At 45.2% G+C, this 26586-nt stretch overlaps 1 protein-coding gene across 2 annotated transcripts in view; it reads left to right on the top strand.

The window, feature by feature from the left end:
* pole (polymerase (DNA directed), epsilon) overlaps nucleotides 1-26586 on the top strand; it is a 157441-nt gene that overhangs the window by 100636 nt on the left and 30219 nt on the right. For both annotated transcript variants that reach the window (XM_038776503.1, XM_038776577.1), the window contains 6 exons: nucleotides 6292-6398; nucleotides 8393-8569; nucleotides 12114-12337; nucleotides 14304-14524; nucleotides 21861-22065; nucleotides 22834-23007. In XM_038776503.1, coding sequence (XP_038632431.1) covers nucleotides 6292-6398; nucleotides 8393-8569; nucleotides 12114-12337; nucleotides 14304-14524; nucleotides 21861-22065; nucleotides 22834-23007 — 1108 coding nt within the window. The remainder of the gene's footprint in view (nucleotides 1-6291; nucleotides 6399-8392; nucleotides 8570-12113; nucleotides 12338-14303; nucleotides 14525-21860; nucleotides 22066-22833; nucleotides 23008-26586) is intronic.

Here is a 26586-nt window from a genome sequence, read left to right as displayed (position 1 = left end):
GAAAAGTCTGAGGATTCAGGGTAAACCATTTTGTACAGACATTTCTTCACCCAAAGAGTTGTGAGCCTGTGGAATTCATTACCGTAGGAAGTAGTTGATGCTAAAACTTTGAATATATTCAAGAGACGGCTGGATATAGTACTTTGGGAGAATGGGAGCAAAGGCTATGGGGAGAAAGCAGGATTAGGCTGTTGAGTTGGACGATCAGTCATGATCGTGATGAATGGCGGAGCAGGCTCGAAGGGCCAAAAGGCCTCCTCCTGCTCCTATTTTCGATGTATCTATGTAACATTTCCAACTTGTATGGGTAAACGTGGTCCGGTTTCTTCATAGTAACTGGACAGTTCTTTTATGATGTGCAGATAAATATTTTGTTATTGTGGACAATGGATTATGCGTTTAACATGAGGTATAATGTTGAAAGTAAATGGAATCGGCACAGATTTTTATCTGTAATTCTTTTTTCTCAGTGTTTCAAACTTTACATTCAGCATTTTGTGCAGAAATTATAATGTGTTTTCAATGCCATTTTTTTAAATGAGTGAGTGATTATTAATTTCAATTTTGGAGGTGAATAAACTGCAAACCATCAAATATACATTTGGTACGTGGAAAACTGAGAGATGTGTTGAATTATCTGTTTGGCTCCCAGAATTACCCAGTGAATAGTTCATCAAAGACAGCTGGGAAAGGGTGCACTCTAAGACCTGTTCTATTTTGTTCAGGAGGGAAAGTATAAAAAGAGAAAATACTTCCTGGCTCTAATTAGATTTTTATAATTGATACTATGCAAGTAAGATGTGTAAATGCTGTCCAGTTTCTTCATAGATCTTGAACATTTATTGTTCAACAGTTGAACCATGCCCGTATCATTGTTTTGGCAGTTATATTGATTCAATATCTTGGGTGATTCCACTTGTTTGTCTTGCCCTGTTTCTTTACTCGCTATCCAGTCCTCATCCTATCTCTGGAAACTATCTCTGACTTCTTGCAGGCTTTTTGACAGAAGTCTTTACATGGAATCAAAGTGGTAGTGGTGTGTTATAGTTCTCCAGGAAGTCCTAATTGCTTCTACTTGCATGTTGCAGTCTTTAGCTATGGATAGTGATGGTAGAGACTGCAGTATTCTTTCCATACATGGCTGACCAAGAGTCTCTCCTGCTCTTAGCCCCTGCCATTGATGTGTTTTGGAAGCATTTTCATATTGATACTTCACCTGATTGGTACTTGAACCAGGAGATTTTGGCTCAAAGACAAGGAGACCATTGCGTCAATACCTCCTGGAATCAAAGTACCAATCCATAATCTCTTCTGTTGGGATATTTTATTGCGATAAATGACGAATGGAGAAAGCCATGAATTTAATAAGACTTGACATATTGAAATTGATTTTCTACAGTTCGAGGGCAATCTCTTAAATAAATGATCAATTTCACTACTGTGCTGACTATAATTCTATTTTCTAAAAATGAATAAGTCTTCTGATGTGAGTTTAACCTAATGTATTGCTAAAATGCAGCTTTGAAGACAGTTATTCTTCAGGTATGTGCTTAAGTGGCATTAGTCTCTTGATAAATGGCAGTAAATTTGTTAAATGTCCTACCAAGAAGGAACAAAAAGAAATCCAAAATTAAATTTATTAACTCTAAAAGGTGCTTAAATGTTTAGAAATGGACACTAGCTCAAGTTAAATAACACTAATCAGTTTTGTAACTGAAGATGGTTGTCAAAGCAGCTGTATGAATTTTTAATACTTCAATGGTTAGTTGGTGAGCTGTTTTATTCATGGATAGCATCTTCATTTGTACTGGTTGGAAACCAGTTTGCCCTCTGCATTGCCATTGAATATCTGTATTTCAGCGATTATTTTAAAATGGGCACGGCAGGTGGTAAAGAAGGCATATGATAGTGGCCTTCATTGCAAGAGGATTAGAGTACAAGAGCAGGGATGTGTTGCTGCAATTGTCCAGGTCCTTGGTGAGGCCGCGCCTGGAATATTGTCTGCAGTACTGCGGTAGCAGAGTTGCTTTATAGCGCCAGGGATATAGGTTCGATTCCCGCTTGGGTCACTGTCTGTGTGGAGTCTGCACGTTCTCCCCGTATCAGCGTGGGTTTCCTCCGGGTGCTCCGGTTTCCTCCCACATGTCCCAAAAGACGTGTCGTTAGGTGAATTGGACATTCTGAATTCTCCGAGTGCACCTGAACAGGCGCTGTAGCATGGCGACTAGGGGATTTTCACAGTAACTTCATTGCAGTGTTAATGTAAGCCTACTTGTGACACTAATAAAAAGATGATTATTGGTCTGCTTACCTGAGAAAGGATACTCTTGCTCTGGAGCAAGTGCAACAAAGGTTTATCAGACTGATTGCTAGGATGGCAGAATGGACATACGAGGAGAGATTGAGACGGTTGGGATTATATTCGCTGGTGTTCAGAAGGAGGGGGAATCTCATAGAAACAAATAAGGTTTTAACAGGACTAGACAGGGTAGATGAAAGAAGGATGTTCCCGATGGTGGGGGTGTCCAGAACCAGGTGGGGGGTGTCCAGAACCAGGGGTCACAGCCTGAAGATGGGGAGTTTAAGACAGAGATGAGGAGAAATTTCTTCACTCGTTTGTTACCGCAGGAAGTGGTTGAGGCCTAAGCATTGTATATTTTCAAGAAGCAGTTAGATATAGCACTAGGGGCAAAGGGGATCAAAGGATATGGAGGCAAAGTGAGATTACACTGTTGAGTTGGATCATCATACATGATTATAATCAATGAGCTCAACTCGATCCCTGTGCACAGTGAGGGTGGAGCGGGTAGACAAATCGAGACTGTTGGAGGAAATTTTGACAGTTGATCGAAAATACTCGAGTCGCCCGAGGAGGCTCTGCTTGAGGAATGACAGAGGTTTTGACCGGAATTTATAGAGGTCGGAACCTCTACCGGGGATGAGGAAAGGAGATATTTTTTGGATAGTTTGGAGTTGCCGAGCGAAGAACGGGCAAGGGCTAGGGGCCCCAGTGGGGCTGCAAGAGGTGATGGAGTGCATGGGGTTGATGCAGTCTGGGAAGGCCCCACGCCCAGATGGATTGGCTGCCAAATTCTATAAGCGGTTTTGGTCACTGTGTGCCTTGTTGGTGCAGATGTATAACGAAGTGCTGGAAATGTGTGAGCGTACCACCCCACCTTTGACGCAGGCATCTATCTCACTCATCCCAAAGAAGGGCAAAGAGCCCGAATATTGTGGATCTTACCGACCGATCACACTAATGAACATTGATGTGGAGCTTCTGGCAAAGGTTCTGGCTACATGAATGAACGGTTAGGTGCCGGATGTGATTGGGGAAGACCAGGTGGGGTTTATTAAGGGCAGGCAGCTATCGACAAATGTGTGGAGGCTATTGGATGTGATCATGATGCCTACGGGGGGGGGGGGGGGGGTAGTGATGGTGTCTATGGCTGCGGAGAAAGCGTTTGACTGGGTGGAATGGGCTTATTTACTTGATGTACTGGAAAGGTTTGGGCTTTGCAGCTTGAGATAAGACAGGGGTGACCACTCCATTGTTCTTTGCCCTTGCGATCGAGCCATTGACGATAGCTCTCCGGTCCTCTAGGGAATGGAGTAGTGTTGAGCGGGGGAGAGGGTCTCTCTATGTGCGGATGACCTCCTCCTGTATATATCAAACCCCATGGGTTGCAAGGTAGGATAATGGAGTTCTGAAAGAGTTTGGCACCTTCTCGGGATACAAATTAAATATGGCAAAAAGTGAGGTGTTTCCGATTAATACAAGGTAGCAGAAGGGTAGTTTGAATAAGCTGCCGTTCCGGTTAGTGAGGTTGAGTTTCCGATGAGGGAGGACTTAGAGATGGAACATGTTGCTATTGTCCTTGACGTGGAGAGTTCGAACTGTATAAATGGTGGTTCTGCTGAAATTTTTAATTTGTATTTCAGCATTTCCCAGTTTTCTTGCCCAAGTTCTTTAGGAAGGTGAATAACATGATCCTGGGCGTTGTGTGGGCAGGGAAGAACCAAGAGAGCTTTCCTTGCGAGATATAGACGGAGAGGAGGCATGGCGCTCCCAAATTTACAGAACTTATTATTGGCAGCAAACATTGCCATGGTCCGGAAGTGGATGGAGTACAAAGGTCCGTGTGGGAATGAGTGGACGAGGCCTCCTGTAAGGGAATCACTTTGAGAGCACCTTGGGTGACTCCACACAGTCACCCAAGGTGGGAATCGAACCTGGTTCCCTGGCGCTGTGAGGCAGCAGTGCTGACCACCGTGTCATCCTCCAAATATAATAATATGCTATAAGTTCACAAAAGTGAAAATAGACTTGTTTTACTGTCTCAACTTGAGTATAGAAAATTAACCAATTAATTACAAAACCAGACAAAATGCACCTAATGATGCAGTTTAAAAATACTATTAACTAACTTTTATAATTTCCTTGAGGCAAGTTTCTATTCGTATGTGTTTTTCATGAAGCCTTATTTAATACAACCAAATTATTAATATTAATTAAAATTTGATATGTTCCTTAGCTAGTTATAACCTAATCTGGTTTAAGATATTGGCTCAAGTTCATTGGTAACTCACCAGAAGATTGTGGGTCCCATCTTACCTGAAACTTAAGAATGTAACATAGATTGATATTTCAGTGCAATACCAATTCTTCACTGTAAAGTTGCTATTTTTTGATGCGGTAGTGAATTGAGGCCCCTTCTCTTAGGTGGGCTTAAAGATCCGATGGCACACAGTGGATACAAGATAAGGTAGTTTCAAAAACGGGAGTGGGGAAAGGGAAGATCTTTGAGATTTATAAAGAGTTCATGGAGTGGGAGGGAACCCAGATACGGGAAGTAAAGCGGAAGTGTGAAGGTGAGCTTGGTAAGGAGCTTGAGGCAGGCGTATGGGAGGAGGGTCTGAGTTGGAGTCAACATGTGCCAAGCTCAGCCTGATACAATTCAAGGTGGTTCACTGGGCACACATGACGGTGGCCTGGATGAGCAGGTTTTTTGGGGTGGAGGACAGATGTGTGAGATGTGCGGGGTCGCAAATAATGTCCACATGTTTTGGGCATGTCCGAAGCTTGGGGGTCTCTGGCAGGGATCTGCCGATGTCATGTCCACGGTGCTAAAAACGAGGGTGGCACCGAGTTCAGAGATGGCGATCTTTGTAGTGTCGGAAGACCCGGGAGTCCAGAGGGCAAGAGAGGCTGACATTTTGGCCTTTACCACCTTGGTAGTCTGAAGACAGATCCTATTATTGTGGAGGGATTCTGTACCCCCAAAATTAGAGATATGGGTTAGTGACATGGCTGGGTTTCTCAGGCTTGAGAAAATTAAGTTCCCCCAGAGAGGATCAATGTTGGGGTTTGTCTGGAGATGGCAGCCGTCTATCGACTTCTTCGGGGAAAACTAAACTGTTATGAACATTTATCCCTTGACCAGAACCACTAGAAATGGTTACCTGTTAACTTGTCTCATCCTGTTTGCATTTGTGAGACCTTGTTGTCTGTAACTTAGCTACTGTGTTTGCCTACATTATAATAGTAAGCACAGGCAGAACTTTACAGGCCATCCTGGGTGGGAAAGCTGCCGTGGATGCAAAATTAGGGTTCAATACCATTTGGCAGCATGCCTCCTGCCTGCTTACCTACCCAGGCTAGGTGTTTATGGGCAGCAGGGGAGGCATACGATGGGCTGCACAACCAAGGCCATTAACAGTAATTAAGCTCCCTGTATCCACCCCCCTCTCCCTGCCCTGTCTGACATGCCCATACCCGCACTCCTCTGTCTGCCAACCTAGCCCCAAGAGGACTACTGGCTTAACTGGGTTTGAGGAGATCCACGGTTCCCCTTTCTCCCAGGCCTGCTGAAGTAGCCACAGATCCTTGTGTAGCGCTGAACCTTTAGCCCCCAATTGGCCAACAGCTCTAAAGAGTTGGGATTTCCTGCTGCAGACAGAAGGAAGTCCTGACTCATACAAATTGAGGGACAATTGTTCAAAAATTAAAGTGGAGCAAATAAGCCAAGCAGAGGTGGGCTGTCATCCAAAACTGAAGCTAAGGTGTGGGGAGCGCTCTTCCAACATATAATCCAGCTCTGCAATTCGCAACCATTGAAGTGCTGTGGAATATGCTGTGGTTGTGAAAAGTGTTTTTAAGAGTTCCTTTCTTTGCCGAGGCTAGTGATTGACTTTAGTTCCTCAGATTTTATTCAAGCTATATATAACAGGTTAGGGGGAAAAACAAATTCCATCAGAGTTAAAATAATCTGTTCCCTTTTGTTTCTGCAGGTAGCATCCGACACATGTACTTCTATCACAATTCTCAAGGAAATAAGGCCCTATTTGGCCTGTTCATCCCTTCTCAACGAAAGGCCTCCATATTTGTTCTTGACACTGTAAGTAATTCTAAGATCAGCCTTCCAGATAACTACAGATTTCTGCATCAAGAAAGAAGGTTTGTTCCATAAAATAACCAAGATGCGTTTGCTTTAAGTATATTAAAAAGACCAAAAATGGGCCATATTTTATTCTATGCTGTTTCTAGAATAGAATTTGCAGTGTTCAGAGAATCCCTGCAGAGCAGAAGGAGGTTATTCGACCCTTGGAAAGAGCACCCTACTACACCTCCACCCTATCCCCATAACCCAGTGACCCCACCTAACCTTTTGGACGCTAAGGGCTAATTTAGCATCCACCAAACCTGCACATCTTTGGACTGTGGGAGGAAACCGGAGCACCCGGAGAAAGTGCAAACTCCACACAGACGGTCATCGGAAGCTGGAATTAAACCCGCGTCTCTGGAGCTGTGAGGCAGTAGTGCTAACCACTGTGCCATCGTGTTGCCCACTTTAAAAAAATAAATCACTTGCATTTTACATGTTTTGCTTCAGATGTAGGGCACTATGCTTTTCTGAAGCACAATGTGTAAAATGCAAGTAAAAAGTGCTAGCTGATCTAGGGTAAGGACAGTTGACTATGGGCTATCAAGAGCAAAAATGACCACTATTTCCTAATTGCTAATTGTGATCCCAACTGGTAAGTGCACGTGGTTGAGGAGCACACGGTAAGACTCCATTTCCATATATGCCAGAATTAATTATTTTGGCTCAAGGTACTAGAGACCTACTAATGTCAGTGGCACCAGAAACCAAGAAAAATCTGCTTTTAAAGAGGTAGAGAATTCTGGAGTATAACCTTTAAAAGATGCAGAGTAAAGCTACTCTTCCATCACGAGGAAGAAAAACAATATACCATGGATGTTGTGTGTTTGCCAGTGCCGTGAAATGAATAACTTAATATTCTACTCCCTCGAGTTTACAGCAGTTGTTGCTGTGTCAATACATGGACATTTTAAAATTTGTAATCTCGAGACACAAAACGTTTTTCCTTGCAGTCTGTGCTGAGAGTTGGCTTGACAGAAACTGCTGGATGGAACAATGTTTCCCTAACACCTTGTAACCAGCTTGCAGGTTTTGCACAAATGTATTTTTAAGGTATTTATATTTGTATTGACTTTAGTGTTTTAACATAAACAGTTGCTATTTGGATCCCAGCACAAAATTCCAATAAATTGAAGCTAATTATCACAAAATTGATATCGTTGAGGGGCAACAGAATTATTGGTGTAGAAAATGTCACATTGGTGCAAAAGATTGTTGGACACATAGAAATCTTCTATGCTGAAGTTGATCAGGGAGTACTTGTTGCAGTAATTTGCTTTCTGAAAAAAATTGGCCTGCTCTTCATGTTGGTGTTCAAAAGTATAAAGGGTTTTTCAAGAGTAGGTGGAGAGAAGCTATTCCCAAAGGCAAAGTGGTTCGGACCAAGGGACATGTGACATATTGGTAGCGCTCTCAAAGAGTTAGTGCAGACATGACATTCTGAATTGGAATCCTTCTGTACTGTATAATTGTGAGGCGTTTTTCACCTCTTGAGCATAGAAATTCCCATGAACCATAGGTGGATCTCACACAGTGCCTGAAGGTGGAGAACTCCAGTCTATACCATTCCCAACTAGATTAACAGAATTTAATGGGAGCAAGTTGATATTTTGGAAATGCGTCTTGATTGAAATTTGTGAATGTTATACCAATTTATATAACCCAATTAATAGCTTTGGGGTTTTCTAGGAGATGGAGGACATCAGACAGTGACTGACTACTAATTTTAAATCCTTCAGCAATCCTCTGATGGAAGTTTTCTTATTTTTGATTATACCTCAATAGTCGTTATCTCGCTCATGTTAATTCTTACTGACTTAACAGAAAATGTATTTCTGGGGTAACAACTTTGATGGTTTAAAATGCATGAACTGTTGGGAACCTAAAATATTGCAGACAATTTTGTTCACGGGCTGCTGTTCCTTAGACTTGTTTCTATCTCACCAAAGGTGCGCAGTAATCAGATGCCAAACTTGAATAACCTGTACGCAGCTGAGCGCACTGCAATGCTGGAGAAATTGAATGAAGAACTACTGCCACCTGATAAGCACACATTTGAGGTTCGGGCAGAAAAGGACCCAAAGTTAGTCTACAGAGCGATTCAACGCCTTCTGTTGAGCTACAAGGTAATAACTTCAATTGGGGCGATGTGTTGAAAAAAAATAGCAGATAATAAAGTAGGTTTTCTTTCCCACTGTTGGGGTTTTCTATTTAAAGCAGAAAACACACTTTCTTCTTTTAAATTAATATTCTGTGTGCGTGTTCAGACATCTTAAATCAATTTATTTTTTGTGATTTTTAACTGAGCACCAGTCATTAAATCTGGCTAGACACTGCAGCATGATCTTTTAACTGAATAAGTATAAAGCTATTTTTTACCTCATTCACGGAAAGTGAGCATTGATTGCAAGTTCACTATTTATTGTCCTTGAGAAAGTGGTGGTGATGAGCCGCCCCCATGAAACGCTGCCTTCAGCAATGATGAAAAAACATTGGTACATTTACAAGCCAGAGATGGTGTGCATCTTTGAATGGAATTTGTAGTTGATGGTTTTACCATGCACCTGATGCCCTGGTTCAAAAGATCATACCTTTTTTTCATAAAATATGGAGGAACAGAGTCACAGGACCACTGTTGCCTTTTTGTACCTGCTATAAATATGGCAATCAATAAGGTTGCTCTTCTTTCTTTGGAAATCGATATTACATTGCTCAGAGTCGCCAGGTATCAAATGATACCACCACAAGGTTCAACCGGCTATCGATCAAAGAGCCAAACACCAGTTAGTTAGTTCAAGATCAAGGGTACTTTATTTACACACACAATTATCATGCAACATAAACACTACTAGTTAAATTACAATAATCAACTATGACAACCTGTACTTAACTTCAGGCACCCGGCTTAGGTCAGCGAAACAGTGGCCTTTGTTCAAATCTGGATCTATCGGGTCTGTAGAAGTAACTGCTGCTCAGCTGGGCTCATCCGTCTGGTAGCGGGCGTTGAACTTGAACTTGCTTCTGGTGGTGCTGCACTTGGAAGCAGAAGTTGCCGGAGCGCCAGGTCCAAGAGAGATCGAACGCATGGCGGTCTTTCTTTTTATCCTTCGGGAGTTTTGGGCGGTCCTTCAGTTTGGACCCCATTAATTGGGTAATTCTTGATCACTGGATTTGATTTGAGCCAATAACGGGGTGGGTGCCTTAATGGCCGGGCGTGTCCTAAGCGGTCATTGACCCTGTTGTTGATGCTTCCCAAATACAGGGAGTGGCGCCGAAATATCTGGGATTGTATTGGTTGCTCAAGTATCAGTCTGTTGTCTTACGGAGATGAGCCATCAAAATGCTAATCGGTTGGGGATTTCGATGGTGTCTGGATTCTTCGCTCACAAATATACATTCGGGCTCTGAGCCTGTCTGAACCTTGCATTGTCCATTTTTCCCGTTATGCTTTGCGACCGTCCATGTTTCTTATTGTAAGTGGCCATCCCAGATGGCTACACCACAATCATTTGTTAAACATAAAAAGAAGGATGATTGTACAATACTCCTTTACTTCCTCATTCTCTTAACAAATGCACACAAATTTTAAGATTAACGCTGATTCCAAGGTACATCTTAAGCTTCAGTGGGCTCATTAACACAGCGTCCAGATTGGCAGCGGTCACACACAGACACACTCCATTCTAAACCCAAGTTAGTATCTGGATTTCTCCTCAGAATCTCCCCAGATGATTGTCACATGAATTTACAAGCTCCCCTCCCAAAAACATGCTTAAAATCTTCTTTTACAATAATGCTTACCATTTGGTGTTTGCAATCCAAAACCTAGTCCAGATTTTCCAAATAACTCTTTTAAACAAAACTTCAGCTCTACTTTTAAAAACAGATCCAGTATCTGGGTTTCACACCAACCCTTAAGGATTTCTTTGTCTTGATTGATGTACAAACTGATCCCAATGGTTTAACTCAATTACCAGACTCTATTAAAATGGCATCAAACTTTTGATTTGCCTCTGAAGTCTGCTTTCCCACTGGTTACTGCAATTGTCTCTTTAATTCAGAACACTTTGTTTACTCTTCCTTGAATTCTTCTGTAAAATATCTTTGCCTCTGTTCTCTTAACTTCAGTCGTCTTATAACGTTCTTTATGTCCCAATTCCCTGGTTATCTGCACAGTAGCTGGCTCTTTGGGAAGCCTGCCCCTTTGCAGCACCCATCCTGTCCAGTTTTATTTTTTAAAATAAATTTAAAGCACCCAGTTTTTTTTCCAATTATGGGCAATTTGGCATGCTAATTCACCTATCCTGCACATCTTTGGGTTGTGGGGGTGAGATCCATGCAGACACGGGAAGAATGTGCAAACTCCACACAGACAGTGACCCGGGCCGGGATCGAACCCTGGTCCTTGGCGCCGTGAGGCATCAGTGCCAACTTCTGCACTACCATGCTGCCCCATTCAGTCTGTCTTAGAACATAGAACATACAGTGCAGAAGGAGGTCATTTGGCCCATTGGGTCTGCACCGACCCACTCAAGCCCTCACTTCCACCCTATCCCCATAACCCAATGACCCCTCCTAACCTTTTTGGTCACTAAGGGGCAATTTATCATGGCCAATCCACCTAACCTGCACGTCTTTGGACTGTGGGAGGAAACCGGAGCACCCGGAAGAAACCCACGCAGACATGGGGAGAACATGCAGACTCCGCACAGTGACCCAGCGGGGAATCAAACCTGGGACCCTGGCGCTGTGAAGCCACAGTGCTATCCACTTGTGCTGCCCGTCTTCTGGCAAAGTTGAGAGATGTTTACTGCCTGGTATTGTCTTCAACTGCAATATATCTAGCTAAAACTTAAAAGCTTTTCTACCGTCTGGGGCCCCTAGTTACTAAGCATCCACTGCTCGTTTATTTACTCTTCACGCCGTAGCCCTCTAACCACAATAGAAATACATTTGGAATTTAACCAACCCACACTACGACATGGTAGCAGTGGTTAGCACTATTGCTTTACAGCTCCAGGGACCCGGGTTCGGTTCCTGGCTTGGGTCACTGTCAGTTACATACAAACATCTTTGTCCAGCATGAATCTAACTTTAGATTTTACCCTTCCAGTTACATTAGTTTAAACCCACTTAAATCTCTACCATGTTTCAAATGTTTACCAATACAAATATAAATCCCTTAACTACATTTGTTTTCCTAACATTACAAATTGACTAGATAAACAGAAGTTTCTGGAGCAATTTTTTAGGATGAATACCAATTTGAATTATTTTGATTTTTGCCTTGCAATAGGTTCGAGCTGCACACTATTGTGCATGTATTTTGTGCATTCTAAATATAATTGCAAACTTGTAACTTCCTGTGATCAGTATGGTAACTTGTGTGCTACTTCAAAAAAGTCAGGACTTTCCTATATGCACCCTTCTGCTCTGAGGCAGATTTACTCGTGGCTAAACTGAGTTGATGTCTTGGGCTAATGGCAATTTCCCCAGGATGCGTGTCTTGCAAAACATAGAGTAGAATCATTGAATAGGACTGGCAAACTGTTCCTGCTATTGTATGTCAATTTCTAAAATAAGGACAAGAGGCAATTAAAGATTAATCTTAATGCAACGGTCTGCACAGAAATGGAAGGAAGCTGACTGATTTTAATTTGTATTTTTAAGGATGAAAAAAGAGGTCCAACTCTTATTGCTGTACAATCGAAGTGGGACCTGAAGAGGCTGAAAAACGGAATGCCAGTTCTGGATGAATTTCCGATGGTGCCTGTTCATGTAAATGATGATATCAGCTATGGTGTATTGGATTGGCAGCGTCATGGTGTTCGTAGAATGATCAGACACTACCTCAGCCTGGATAGCATTCTGTCCAAAGCATTTGAGATGGCCAGGTAGAAGAAATGAAAAGTTCCTGAAAGTGAATAGGTCCTACAACATGACTGAAATTTACTTTATTTCAGGCGAGCTCTTTCAATGGTTTATGTTAAGAGCACATTTATGTTAAATGCGAAGACGTTCCAAAACCCAAAGGGAGCTTTGCATTTGCTGCTCTCAACTGTATTTTGCATTTGGTATATTGTGAGGAAGGATATGATCAGTGAAGGATGTTCAAACTCTGGTGTTGTATGTTTATTAAACAGTAAACTAAAATATGTAACTACATTAATGACTATTCACAATATCTTTAAATTTACCCAGTTCCAAACCGTCTGTTTTTCTGACCCTAGAGCTAAACCTCCCCAAACAACATCCCATAGGTTTTAAAGTTGTAAGCAAAACCCAGCAATAGTTAGCACACCAGGCAGCTATATCTTTTTGGGGGTTGCTTCCTATTTAAAGAAACAGCTGGCTTTCTCCAGGCACAGTTTGTTGGAAGTGGGCACAGCTTCCTGCTGTGTGGGCTACGGTCTCAAAACGTTCCATATGGTGAGCATCCTTTGATACACAGGTTTTTCCTTTTGATCTTCCTTTATCTGAAATAACCTTCTCGGAAGTCCCTCTTAATTACCTTTATTACATGAGCTCACCTTTTTGAATGTAAATATGAAATCAGTCCCATCTTTTGAACTTTTATTTTATCATCTCTATTTTTTTGGCATTCCATCTCCCATTGTTACCAACTTGCTTTGGGTAAACATTTGTTCACAGTGTTGCATATCAAATGCAACATGTTGCATATCTAATCAGCGCATCAAAGCTCTAGTTCCTCCACACAGCCAATCTGCTTTTATTTTCCAATTTCCATTTTAAAAGTAGCTCGTTTTTCCTTGAAGCAATAAACCACCAGAACACATTCCCCATTTTTAGATTTCTTACTTCCCCATTTTATCTCTATGTACTAACAATTAGCAAGGAACTAGGGTAAGTTCAAAGCCCATGCTGGTGATGGAGATCTCTCCACTGTGCTAACATAGGCAGGACAGCTGCAGCAGAGTTGACAATTTGCCCCAGTGTTTCAGGATTGGGGGTGAGGCGGATGGTGCAGGGTGGGAGTGAAAATCAATTGGGGTTTCCACTCTTATTTACCCATTCAGTGATACTTGAGATGTGCAAATGTATAGATGTTGTATTAAGATGTGATTGTTCTGGACCATTGCACCCTCTCCATGGAATGGCTTGCTGACATTTTTGTCAAGGCGAGCATAAACAAATGGCCATATGGGCAAGTTACTACACACCAATTTATGCTGTCAGCAAAAAGCAGAGAAGAATGGAGGGGAAAACCAGTTGCAACCTACCATGTATTGTTGGAATTAGCATCCTTGACCATAGACATGAAGATTTAGTCACCTTGTCCATATCTTTGAGAACGTCTGAGGAAAATATAATTTTAATTCCACTTGTACACCTCCAAGTGCCAGTTATATAATAACATTGGCAAAAGTCTTGCGGATAGTTTCTCAATGTCTCTTTCGGCTGGGGAGATGCATGGTACAGGGATATCTAACAGGTGGAGAGGTTGAAAGGTAAAACTGATGTGGGAGCTGCGCTCCGAAAGCTGGTGATTCTAAACAACCCTGTTGGACTTTAACGTGGTGTTGTAAGACTCCTTACTGTGCCCACCCCAGTCCAACACCGGCATCTCCACATCTTAAAATAAAAGTGAAGCGTTAGAAAGGGAAAAAATGCACCCCGATTTTGTGTGCATACCCAAAGATGACGACTACCTGCTACTGGCAAAATGTGATCAATTCAAATTCTATCTATTTGGATGATGGTGTTTGTGTGACCCCTGTTCCTTACATTGAGGAAGTTTGAATTAATAAAGCAAAATAAAATAAGAGCATTGAAGACTGAGAGGGGAAATTACTGTGTAATAAACAAATGTTTCACACAAAATGCATAATTTCTTTCCAGATATTACCACATTCCCATTGGAAATCTTCCAGATGACATCTCAACCTTTGGATCAGATCTCTTCTTTTCCAGACACCTTAGACGGCACAACCATCTCTTGTGGCTTTCCCCAACATCTCGGCCTGATCTGGGAGGGAAAGAGGCAGACGATAATCGTCTGGTGATGGAGTTTGACGAGAGATCAACAGTTGAGATTAATAATCCAGGGTGTTACTCTACAGGTATGTATGCAGCAATGCAACACCAGATATTACTTAGCAAGGACAACTGCGCCCTTTTCTTTTAAGTTGTTCAAAAAGCTGCAGATAGTTACGAATTTTTCTCTCCCTGCTTTGAACAGCACGGAACAATAAAATAATTTGAATGGGAGAAAAAATTCTAGCATGGGGATAGCAGAAAATGTTCTAACTGAAAAAAACTGCATATGCATAGGTGCAGCCACATAACTTCCATGCCCTTGCAGACATGGATTACATCCATCATCGTTCTAGTTTAGTTTGTCTGGTTAGTTGTCTCTGCACAATAGCCACAGCAGGCAGAAGTAAAATCACTACACAAAGGAAAAGACTGGTAGCAATCACTACAGTAGCAATGACAGCACCATCACTGAGTATGGCCACATCCACAGAAGGTGGCAGCACAGTGGCATAAGGAGAGTGTTGCCCTGAGAGTCCTCAACATTAACTCTGAACATCATTAAAGTCTCATGGTATCAAGGCAAATATGGACAAGGAAACCGCCTGCTAGTTACCACCTATTACGCACCTCAGTTGATGAGTCAGAATTCTTCCATGTTAAACACCACATGAAGGAAACATTGAGGGTGGAATTCTCCGCTCCCCACGTGGCGTGGGAGAATTGTGGGAGGGCCTCCCGACATTTTTTACGCCCCCCCTGGTGCCCCCAGCGATTCTCTCTTCTCCCCCCCCCTCCTCCTCCTCCTCCTCCTCCTCCCCCCCCCCCCCCCCCCCCCCCCCCCCCCCCCCCCCCACCCCCCCCCCCCCCCGGGCTCGGAATAATCGCCGCTCAGCGTTTTTCACGAGCAGCGGCCAGCCCTTCACGCCCGTTTCACCACGGCAGCAACCACACCTGGTCGCTGCTTTCGTGAAACGGGCGCCAGATGCCCGTTTGGGGCATCTAGGGGCCCGATTGGCACGGGAGCACCACGACTGTGCTCGGGAGGGGACAGGCCCGCGATCGGTGCCCACCGATCGTCGGGCCAGCGTCCAAAACGGACGCACTCTTTCCCCTCCGCCGCCCGGCAAGATCAAGCCGCCTCGTCTTGCCGGGCGGCTGAGGAGAAAGACGGCCACCGCGCATGTGCGGGTTCGTGCCGTCTGCGCGATGAAGTCATCCGCGCATGCGCGGGTTGGAACCGGCAACCCGCACATGTGGGGATGACTTCACATTCTCGGCGTGACGATGTCGCTGCCGAGAAAGACGGAGGCCTGCTCCTAGCCCCCCGGGTGGGGGTGAATTAGGTGTGGGGAGCAGGCTCCGAGGCCGTCGTGAACCTCGGCCGAGTTCACGACGGCCTTCACGAATTCGGCCCCCTGCGGAGAATTCCGCCCTGAGGGTATCAGATGTACTCCGAGTGGTGGACATCAGGGTCCAAGAGTACCTCAACTAGCATCACTACTGACTGAGCTGGCCAACTGCCAGACTGAGTCTTGATGAGGGAACCAACAAGAGGTAAAACCTGCTTGGCCCTGTCCTTGCCAATCTAGCTGTCGCAGATGCATATATCCATGACTGTATTAGTAGGAGTGACCCACGCAGTACTTGTGTAGACAAACAACAGCACAGGAATAGGCCGTTTGGCCCTCCAAGCCTGTGCCGATCATGATGCCTGCCTGAACTAAAACCTTCTGCACTTCTGGGGTCTGTATCTCTCTAATCCAATCTTATTCCTATATTTGTCAAGATGTCTCTTAAACGTTGCTATCGTACCTGCTTCCATCACCTCCCCCGGCAGCAAGTTCCAGACACTCACCACCTTTTGTGTAAAAAAAATTTTTTTTTAAATTAGCGTTGAGCATCTCTTCTAAACTTTGCACCTTAAACCTCTGTCGCCAGTTATTAACTTTTCCGCCCTGGGAAAAAGCTTCTGATTAAGAGCTACCTTCACTTTGAGATACCCTCCATTGTATTCAGTGGCACAACCACATGGAAACATAGAAAACAGGAGTATGAGTAGGCCATTCAAGGAATGAGGAACACAGGCCCCCAACGGCAGGTTGCCACCTATACCCCAGCCATGCTAAATTGCCCTTCAGTGTCCAAAAAGAACGAACGGCTAAGCCGAGGGAGAATTCAGAATGTCCAATTCACCTAACGAGCACGTCTTTCGGAACTTGTGGGAGGAAACCCCCGCAGACATGGGGAGAACGTGCAGACTCTGCACAGACAATGACCCAAGCCAGGAATCAAACCCGGGTCCCTGGTGCTGTGCAGCAACAGTGCTAACAGCCATGAACCAGATCCACTGGCTCCCCCTTGTCCACTCCACCCGTTCCCTCCTTGAAGAATTCCAGTAGAATTGGGACCCTGGAGCTATGAAGCAACAGTGCTACCGTGCTGCTCAGATGCTGTCAGATCTGCTGAGATTGTCCAGTATTTTCTCTCATTGTTTCACATTCCACCATCTGTAGTAATTTGCTTTTATTTTTATCTGCCTCGCCCACCGCGATCTTCTCCTCGCCAAGAAACAATGCATCCTCACCGCCATTGCCCTCGGCTGCTCCCCCACCTGCAGCCTCGTCCACCTCAAAAGAATGATCAAGGATCCCCTCCCATCAACTTCTCCAGCATGCTCGCCACGTACTTGACGGCCTCCCGCACCTTCAATGGCTTCAGTTTTTGCCTCCTGGAGAGGCTCTCGAGATCCTCCAGCTTCTCTCTTAGCCTTTTCTGACTGCTCGTCGCCATCCCCATCTCCACCTCCATTGAGGTCAACCGATCCTCATGTTCCCCCACCGAATCCTCCACCCTTTGGATCGCCAGGCCCCGTGTCTCCTGCCTCTGCTTCACGCACTCAATTGCCTCCCTAAGCGGCTTCACCGCCGTAGCCAGGTCCTCAAAGGCCTCCTTCTTCTGCTGGAACTTGCTGTTGAGGAATTCCACCAGCCGTTCGTAGACCATTGGAATTGGATTGGATTGGATTTGTTTATTGTAACATTTCCCGAGGTATAGTGAAAAGTATTTTTCTGTGAGCAGCTCAACAGATCATTGAGTACATGGAAAGAAAAGGGAATAAAAGAAAATGCAAAATAGGGCAACACAAGGTATACGATGTAACTACATAAGCACCGGCATCGGATGAAGCATACAGGGCTGCAGTGTTAATGAGGTCAGTCCGTAAGAGGGCCATTTAGGAGTCTGGTAACAGCGGGGAAGAAGCTGTTTTTGAGTCTGTTCGTGCGTGTTCTCAGACTTCTCAGTCGAGGATCCAGTTGCAGAGTGGGGAGCCAAGTCCTAGATTTTGGAGCTTTGATGTGAGTTTGGCTGGGATTATGGTGTTGAAGGCGGAGCTGTCGTCAATAAATAGGAGTCTGGCCATGATCAGGAAGTGGGTGGTGGGGGAGGGGTCGACAGGGGAGCGGATGGAGGCGGCTTCTTGTAAGGGCACTAATTTGGGGGGCGTTGGTAACTGTGCCTCTGCCGTTCCCGCCGGCATGTTACTCCACCAGCCCCGTGGTGGTGGCTGCCCTGAGAGTTTGGGGCCAGTGGAGGTGGCATGTGGGAGCTTCAGTCTGGGCCCCAATTTGTGATAACCACCGGTTTGCCCCAGGGAGTATGGATGGGGGGTTCCAGGTAAGGTGGAGAGCGGGGATTGAGGGGATGGTGGATGTGTTCATAGAGGGGAGCTTTCAGAGTATGAGGGCGCTGGAGGAGAGATTTGGGTTGGCATGGGGAAACAAATTCAGGTATCTGCAGGTGCGGGACTTCCTACGTAAACAGATGTCAACCTTCCCGCTCCTACTGCTGAGGGGGATTCAGGACAGGGTAATTTTCAGAGGGTGGGTAGGAGAAGGGAGCGTCTCGGACATTTGTAAGGAGCTTATGGGATCGGAGGAGATGCAGACCGAGGAGCTGAAGCGCAAGTGGGAGGAGAAGCTGGGAGGTGAGATAGAAGATGGTTTATGGACAGATGCGTTGATTAGAGTCAACGCATCTGATGTGCCAGGCTCAGCCTGATACAATTTAATGTTGTTCACCGGGCTCACATGACAGATGAGCAGATTCTTTGGGGTGGAGGACAGGTGCGCAAAATGTGTGGGAGGACCGCGAACCATGTCCACATGTTTTGGACATGTCTCAAGCTTTGGGGATTTTGGCAGGGGTTTGCTGACATCATGTCCACGGTTTTAAAAACACGGGTGGCGCTGGGTCCAGAGGTGGCGATTTTCGGGGTGTTGGAGGATCTGGGAATCCAGTAGGAGAAAGAGGCAGACCTTCTGGCCTTTGCTTCCCTGGTAGCCTGGAGATGGATACTTTTGGCATGGAGGGACTCAAATCCCCTGAAGTCAGAGACCTGGCTATCGGACATGGGTAGCTTTCTCTGTATGGAGAAAATTATGTTTGCCTTGAGACGTTCATTGTTAGGGTTCACCTGGAGGTGGCAACCGTCACCTTCTTTGCGGAAAATTAATCGTCAGCAGCCCGGGGGGGGGGGGGGGGGGGGGGGTAGTGGCTTAGGTTAGAATGGGGGGGGGGGGGTAATGAGGGTGGGACCTGTATGAGTGGATTAACGGTTTTTGCACTATGTTTATGGTTTCATGTATCTTGTCTATTTTGTTGTTGTTTCTATACCAAATATACCTCAATAAAATATTTATTGAAAAATAAATAAATAGGAGTCTGATGTAGGAGTCCTTGTTGTTGAGATGCTCTAAGGATAAGTGTAGGGCCAGGGAAATGGCGTCTGCTGTGGGCCGGTTGCGGCGGTATGCGAATTGCAGTGGATCAAGGCATTCTGGGGGCATGGAGGTGATGCGCTATATGACATCTATTTGCACGATCAATTCACCCGCTTTATTGTGAATGTTCTGCGGCACAAAACCTTGAGGCTTGTCCTTTTAACATTCCTTTTTCCGTTCCCATCACTGTGGCCCTGTTTGATTCTTTCTCCTGATTCTTGGCTACCTGGCTATTTTTCCGCTTGTTCGTTGGCTACAAACAGGTCCTGGAACAATTGCGTGAATGGCCCCCACGTTCTGTGGAAGCCGTCGTCTGACCCTCGGATGACGAATTTGATTTTCTCCATTTGGAGAAATTCCGAGAGGTCGGACAGCCAGTCTGCGGCTTTGGGTGGTGCTGCTCACCGCCAGCCGAACAGGATTCTATGGCGGGCGATCAGGGAGGCAAAGGCAAGGGAGTCCGCCCTCCTCCCCAGGAATAGATCTGGCTGGTCTGAAACCCCGAAGACCGCCGCTTTTGGGCATGGCTCCACCCTCATCCCCACCTCTTTGGACATTGCATCGAAGAAGGCTGGCCAGTACCCTGCAAGTCCGGAGCAAGACCAGAACATGTGAATCATGGGGGGGGGGGGGGGGGGGGGGAAAGAGAGCAGGGAACAGGAGAGGAGAACCAGGGGGGGGGGGGGGGGGGAAGAGAGCAGGGAACAGGAGAGGAGAACCAGGGAGGTGGGGGGGGAGGCAGGGAAATGAGAGCTGGAAGGAAGGCATGGGATACAATAACGAACATGGCATCTCCAGGAGCAGGGAACGAGGAGAATAAAGACAGGAGGGTCAGCAGAAGCGGAGGTGAGCGCGGGATGGCAGCGAGATCCGTCCAGGACCCCCCACCCCACCAACAGTCGTCCATTTATGTGTTGTAAATAATTTTGCCAGGTGTACAGAGTTGCTGCTGTTGAGCTGGTGCACAATACCCTCCCAGTTATTCTATTTTATTTTTTCTTATTATTTACTATTTTCTTTTCTTTGGTATGTTTGGGTGTGCCCTTCTCTTCTATATATGTGTGTGTGTGTGTGTATATGTCTCTTATCCTGTGTACATAGCAGTAAATATACTTTGTTCAAAAACCCAATAAAAAAATTTATTTAAAAAAAACTCCCTATGTTTGGCTTTTAGGACCTTGTCAGTTTTCTTTGTTTGTACCATGTGTACCATGACCACTGGCTGTTCACCCTCTCCCCTCCAGAATGTCCTGTCGTCGCTCTGAGACACGTTGGACCAAAGCACCTGGGAGACAACATGCCATCCTGGAATCTCATTTGCGGCCACCGAAATGCCTGCCTATTCCCCTTTCAATCAAATCCCCTATGATTATTGCACTTCCACACTTTTTACTCCTGAGCAGCAGAACCAATCGTAATGCTGTTGCTGCTTTCCCATGAGAGGCCATTTGCCCCCCCCCCCAAACAGTATCCAAAGAGGTACATCTATTTTTCAGGGGAATGGCCACAGGATATTCCTGAACAGCCTGCCTTGTCCTCTCGCTCTGCCTGGTGGTCACCCATTCCCTTCCTGCCTGTGGAGTCTTAGACTGCGGTGTGACCGCTTATATATATGTACTAGTTATGATATTCTGTGCCTCATGGATGCTCCAAGAGTCTCCATCTCCAAAACCGGAGCTTCCATGAGCTGAAGCTGGAGATACTTCCTGCACACAGTCCTTCGATGTATTTCCTTTGCGCAGTATCTTCATATGTGACATTCCATGTCAGTTCATTCACCTATCTAATTCATACCCATGTCTATATGTAGCACAGGTGCCTGTGTAATACAAATTGCTCGCCACAATTGGACGCCATGTTGACATTTTCTGCATGAAGTTATCGAATAGAATTACCAAATTTGTCTTGAGGTCAGGTTTGCTTCCATTGAGTTTCATTATTACCTGCAATTTACCTGTAACTCTATATCTCTAACTATCAATTGTTTTCAGAGAATTTACAGTGCAGAAGGAGGCCATCGGCCCATCGAGTCTGCACCGGTCCTTACGAAGAGCACCCTTCTCAAGCCTGCAACTCTACCCTATCCCTGTAACCCAGTAACCCCCACTTAACCTTTTTTTTTGGGACACTAAGGGAAATTTAGCCTGGCCAATCCACCTAACCACAATCTTTGGACTGTGGGAGGAAACCGGAGCACTCGGAGGAAACTCACGCAGACACGGGGAGAACGTGCAGGCTCCGCACAGACAGTGACTCAAGCCGGGAATCGACCCTGGAGCTGTGAAGCAACTGTGCTAACCACTATGCTACCATGCCGCCCTCCTTTGATTTTTTTGTGTGTGCTTTTCTTAAAGTAGTCTGAAATGTTCTCCTCCTCCACCGGATACTTTTTCCCTGTCAGCATCATCAAGTTCTGATTTCCTGGCACTGAAAGTTGCAACTTCTACATTGCAACTCTCGAGCTGGCTGATAGGAATGCAACCAGCCTTTGCCCAAGAGTTTACCTTCTCTAAACTTTGTTCAGTTTTAATTTGGAATAGCATTCTGTCACAATTACGAATTTTGTGAAATCTTAAATAATGATATATATACATAGTGGCTCCCTTTATTTGTAACTTTAAAAATATTCTCTCCTTAGTTTCTGTGGAGTTGGATATTCAGAGCTTGGCTGTGAATACTATCCTTCAGTCCCATCACATTAACGATATGGAGGGAGCATCCAGTATTGGTGTCAGCTTTGATGTTATCCAGCAAGCTTCACTCGAAGACATGATGGCTGGTAACCAAGCAGCTAATGCACTTGCCAGCTATGACGAGGCAGCGTTGTGCTCCAACACATTCAGGTATTTCTGTGGGGAGCGGGCAAGTTGTCAGCAGGTTTACTGGGTCCCTACAACCGGGTTTGGACACTGATCAATCTGAACAGTGATTTGAATAACTAATTTGCATAAGTCTTAATTCTTTATACAGATTTTTAAGTAAATTATTGCTTTTATTGTTCGCTCATTGAAAGGTAAATGACTAAAGCTGTTCAATAATTTGGTAATTTATGTGCTGATGTGATATAGGCCTACTATTGTCTATCCACAACGGCCTACAAGATGATAGGAGAGAAGGCAGTAAGAATTTGAGACAAAGTCTCATGTGTTTCTGTACCCTGAACAGTAAATATTTAACAAGCTGTTGGAAGTGCAGCTCTCAACTTGGTACACTTCCTGACACTGGGCTGTGCTGTGTTTACTGTAATTGTGTTCTTTACTACAAACAACCAGCCAGAACTGTTGATGAAGGTGGGTGAGATGATGCCGATTGGGAGCTTCCTTTTGGGCGTTGCAACTTATTTACCTGCAGTTGACTGGGCAGATGGATGCCTTCTCTGCCCCTCTGCCATTGATACTCTGAGCAAGTTGGCAAGGAGCTCACACCGGCGCCATCATGACGTTTTATTTTCCTCAACTATTCAGCTACCCGTTAGTAATTTCTTACAGTAATCTAGTGCAACATGAAGGACCAAACCAGTGATGTTCTGAGAGCTTAGTGGTCAATCTTTTTCGACTGTCCGTGCTTAAACCATAATTTCATTACTCCTGAGTGTATTCCTGTTTTTCTAGAATTTTGAAAAGTATGGTTGTTGGCTGGGTGAAGGAAATCACCCACTATCAGAATGTGTATGCTGATAACCAAGTGATGCACTTTTACCGTTGGCTGCGATCACCCTCCTCACTGCTGTATGACCCTGCACTGCACCGTATTCTCCACAATATGATGAAGAAGCTGTTTCTGCAGTAAGTTTAAAAATGGTGTATGAAAACAGATGTCTTGAGAATAAAGTGCAAGCGCCTTGTAAACCAATCTGCATTTTCTGAAGGATGAAATTGATATTTTTATGTATCCACACATTCTTCTTTTAAAATTTTGCATGTTTGCTTTTAAGGAGTCTTGTTCTTATGCAGTTTTGGTGACCTTATCTGAGAAAAGATGTTTTTGCTATGGAGGGAGTGCAGGCTGATTCCTGGGATGGCAGCAAAGTGAGGAGAGACTATATCAGTTAGGATTATATTTATTGAAGTTTAGAAGAGAGAGGGGATAGAAACCTACAAAATTCTAACAGGATTGGACAGGATAGATTCAGAAAGAATGTTGCTGATGGTGGGGGAATCCAGAACTAGGGGTCATAGTTTGAGGATACGGAGTAAACCTCTTAGGACTGAGGTGAGGAGAAATTTCTTAACCACCCAGAGAGTGGTGAATCTGTGGAATTTGCTACCACAGAAAGTAGTTGAGGCCAAAACATTGTGTAATTTCAAGAAGGAATTAGATATAGCTCTTGGGCTAAAGGGATCAAGGGATATGGAGGGGACGGCTGGATCAGGGAATTGAAGTTAATGATCAGCTATGATAATGAATGGCAGAGCAGGCTTGAAGGACCGAATGGCCTTCGTCGCCTTCTCTCTCCGAGTGCATATTCTTATCTCTCTCTAGATCACTGATGTGAGCCCATAATAAATGTTGCACAAGGTGCCTGTACCCATGTCTGCTAGCAAAGGTATGGTTGACCAAAGAGAATTAATTCATGCAGTGCTCTGGCACTTGAAGTCAATGCCTTTGCAATAGAAAAGAAAATTCTGTAGGTGTTTTCCTGACTGGCATTTGCCAATGCTGTGTAATGTAGGATTAAGATATGGTTGAGACACATACAGCTATCACAAAGGGAGGGGATATCTGATTGGGACTGGAGCAAAGAATGTCCAGTATATCCTGCAAAAAGGGAGGGATAACTCAAACTCATTGAGCTAAAGAACATCGTTCCACTATCTCCAAACCCGCGTAGCCTGCATCTGCCTCCTTCATAGGAGGTAGAAAACACGAGTACCAGAAAATCTGGAACTGTTGAACTGTTGGAGGCTTTGGAAGACTGGATGTTGATGGGAAGATACTGGACAAAGGGAGAGAAAATAGAGTCTAGATTGGAAGAAATTAATCCCTTGCAGCAAGAACAGGTGTGAATAATGGGTCTATCAGGACAGTGTTTGTGAATCTTGGGAAGGAGATGACCTGTGTGAGCTTGGAGACAGTGGAGGGAAGCTCTCCAGGAAGATGAGGTCAGTGATAGGCTGGGAAATGCTGATTTGATACTCAGCAGTAGCATCATAGTCAAATGTTGTGAGAGGTGACCATTACACAGTCCTCCTGAAGGCAAAATCCCATCTTCACTGTGAGGCCATCCTCCATTGTGTTGTGGTCTTCCGAAATAGAAAAATGGTGAGTTCGGAGGTCAGGAACTTCAACTTCGGAATTAGGACTTTCTGTTTAGGCCAAGAAATGCTGCACGTGCATAATTCTGCAATATGTAATTTCTGTGGGTCCAGAACAGCCCAGTGTGCCTGCACAGAAAGCGAGAAGGGGCCGAAAAGATGCAAAAACTCGGGTCAGGTGACTGGGGAAATGCCAAACAAGAGTAGTGTCTTGGGTAGGGAGAGGTTCCAAATGGAAGTCCCAGGAAAGGGACAGAGACAAGGAAGAGAAACAGGCCCCAGTAAAGGTCAGTTAAAAGAAGAGGAGAGAAACCGGCTGCCAAGTTTGGTAAGGGTTGCAGGTGGTAAACTTTAAGTAAAGAAGGCTCCGGAGAAGCCCTGGCAATTGAAGAGGATTCTTGGAGCACATTTGAGCACTTGTGTTTTGCGTGGCATGTTCACAGAGCTGAAATTGTGCTTGTGAGTTGGTGCTCGAGTGAATAGTTGGGAATCCAGGTGAAAAGAATCTCGGGAGACAAGATTGAAACCCTGTGAGGTGGGTCCACCATTGTTGAAACCGTCTCATTTGGAGTGACTTTTGGTTAGAATTTGAAGGCGAGATCTTTGAAGGTGAAGATTGGATACCCTCATGTGAGAGACAGTAGCCGGGATTCTCCTTGCTGGGGACTAAGTCCCAACGCTAGCGGGAGAACCGGCGCCAATCACTCCGGCGTCAACAGCCCCCAAAAGTGCGCAATTCTCCAGCTGGTGCCGAAGGGCCGGCGTGATCTCGCGCATGTGCGGAACTGCTGCCGTGGTTCCGCGCATGCGCCAAAGGGCCGGCGTATTTTGCTGCATGCGTATTGTTCTCTTTGCACCGGCCATGGTGGAGCCCTACAGGGGACGGCATCAAAGGAAGAAGTGGCCCCACGGAACAGGCTCGCCCGCAGATTGGTGGGCCCCAATCGCGGGCCAGGCCACCGGGACCCCGCCCCCCCAACCCCCCGGGGGGGGGGGGGTGTCGGATCCCCACGCGGCCCCCTGAGGACCGCCCCCGCCAACTTACCTGCCAGGTCCCGCCGGTACATCAGTTGACTGATTCCCGCGGGCGGGACTGGCCAAAAACGGACGGCCGCTCGGCCCATCGGGGCCTGGAGAATAGCGCGGGGTGGGTGGGGGGTGCTGCCCGTGACCTACGACCAGCATGGCGTGAATCCCGTGTCTGAGTAGGTTTCCTCTGGGTGCTCCAGTTTTCTCCCACAGTCCAAAGATGTGCAGTTCAGGTGCATTAGCCATGCTAAATTACCCGTTTAAAAACAAAAGGTTTATTTTTGTTTGTCCAATACTTGTGGAATCCGTGCCTTTATTCGCTGGAGAAGTGTCTTAAATCTCGACTTGAAACAAAACGTTATTAGTCCCTAATCAGACCTCACCAACAGCTTGGGGCTCTGGCCAATGATCATAACGTAAACTGCGGATCTGGCCAAGGATCATAAAGGGCACTATAAACACATTAACCTCAAGCCTGATTATATCCTTACCCGACCATTGCCTTCAAGCCAGGAAACCAACTTTGGTTCAATGAGGACTGTAGCAAATGATGCCAGGAGCAGCACCTTAAAAATTAAGTGCCAATCTGGTGAGCTGCAGCCCAAGACCACATGCATGTTTACTAGTGGAAACAGCATTTTACAGAAAGAGCTAAGTAATCCCACAACCAGCAGATCAGAACAAGGCTCTGGAGTCCAGCCATATCCATTTGTGAATTAAATACCTTAGCAGAGGAGGAGTGCAAAAGGCAGTGCTGAACCATTTGCAACCATCTTCCGCCAAAAGTGCTAGGTGAATGACCCACCTCTACATTCCCAACGTCACAAGTTGCCCATCTCCAGCCAGTTTGATTTACTACATATTATGTCAAGTGTTGAGACACTCTGGGCTAGGGCGGGTTCAATTCCAACCCTCCTTGAGCTGGAGTCTCAACACAACTAAATTAACCAATAATTCTTAGAAAAGTATCCCAAAGTCTTTGGTCCTTGGCTGCCCAATAATTACAGTCACCAGGTTTGCAAATGTAAACACAATTACTTTTTATAACAAGAACTATAATGAAATACAACTGATTAACTT

Source organism: Scyliorhinus canicula, chromosome 1, assembly GCF_902713615.1.
Source record: "Scyliorhinus canicula chromosome 1, sScyCan1.1, whole genome shotgun sequence".
Classification (NCBI taxonomy): domain Eukaryota; kingdom Metazoa; phylum Chordata; class Chondrichthyes; order Carcharhiniformes; family Scyliorhinidae; genus Scyliorhinus; species Scyliorhinus canicula.
This window is presented reverse-complemented; position numbering and strand designations above follow the sequence as displayed.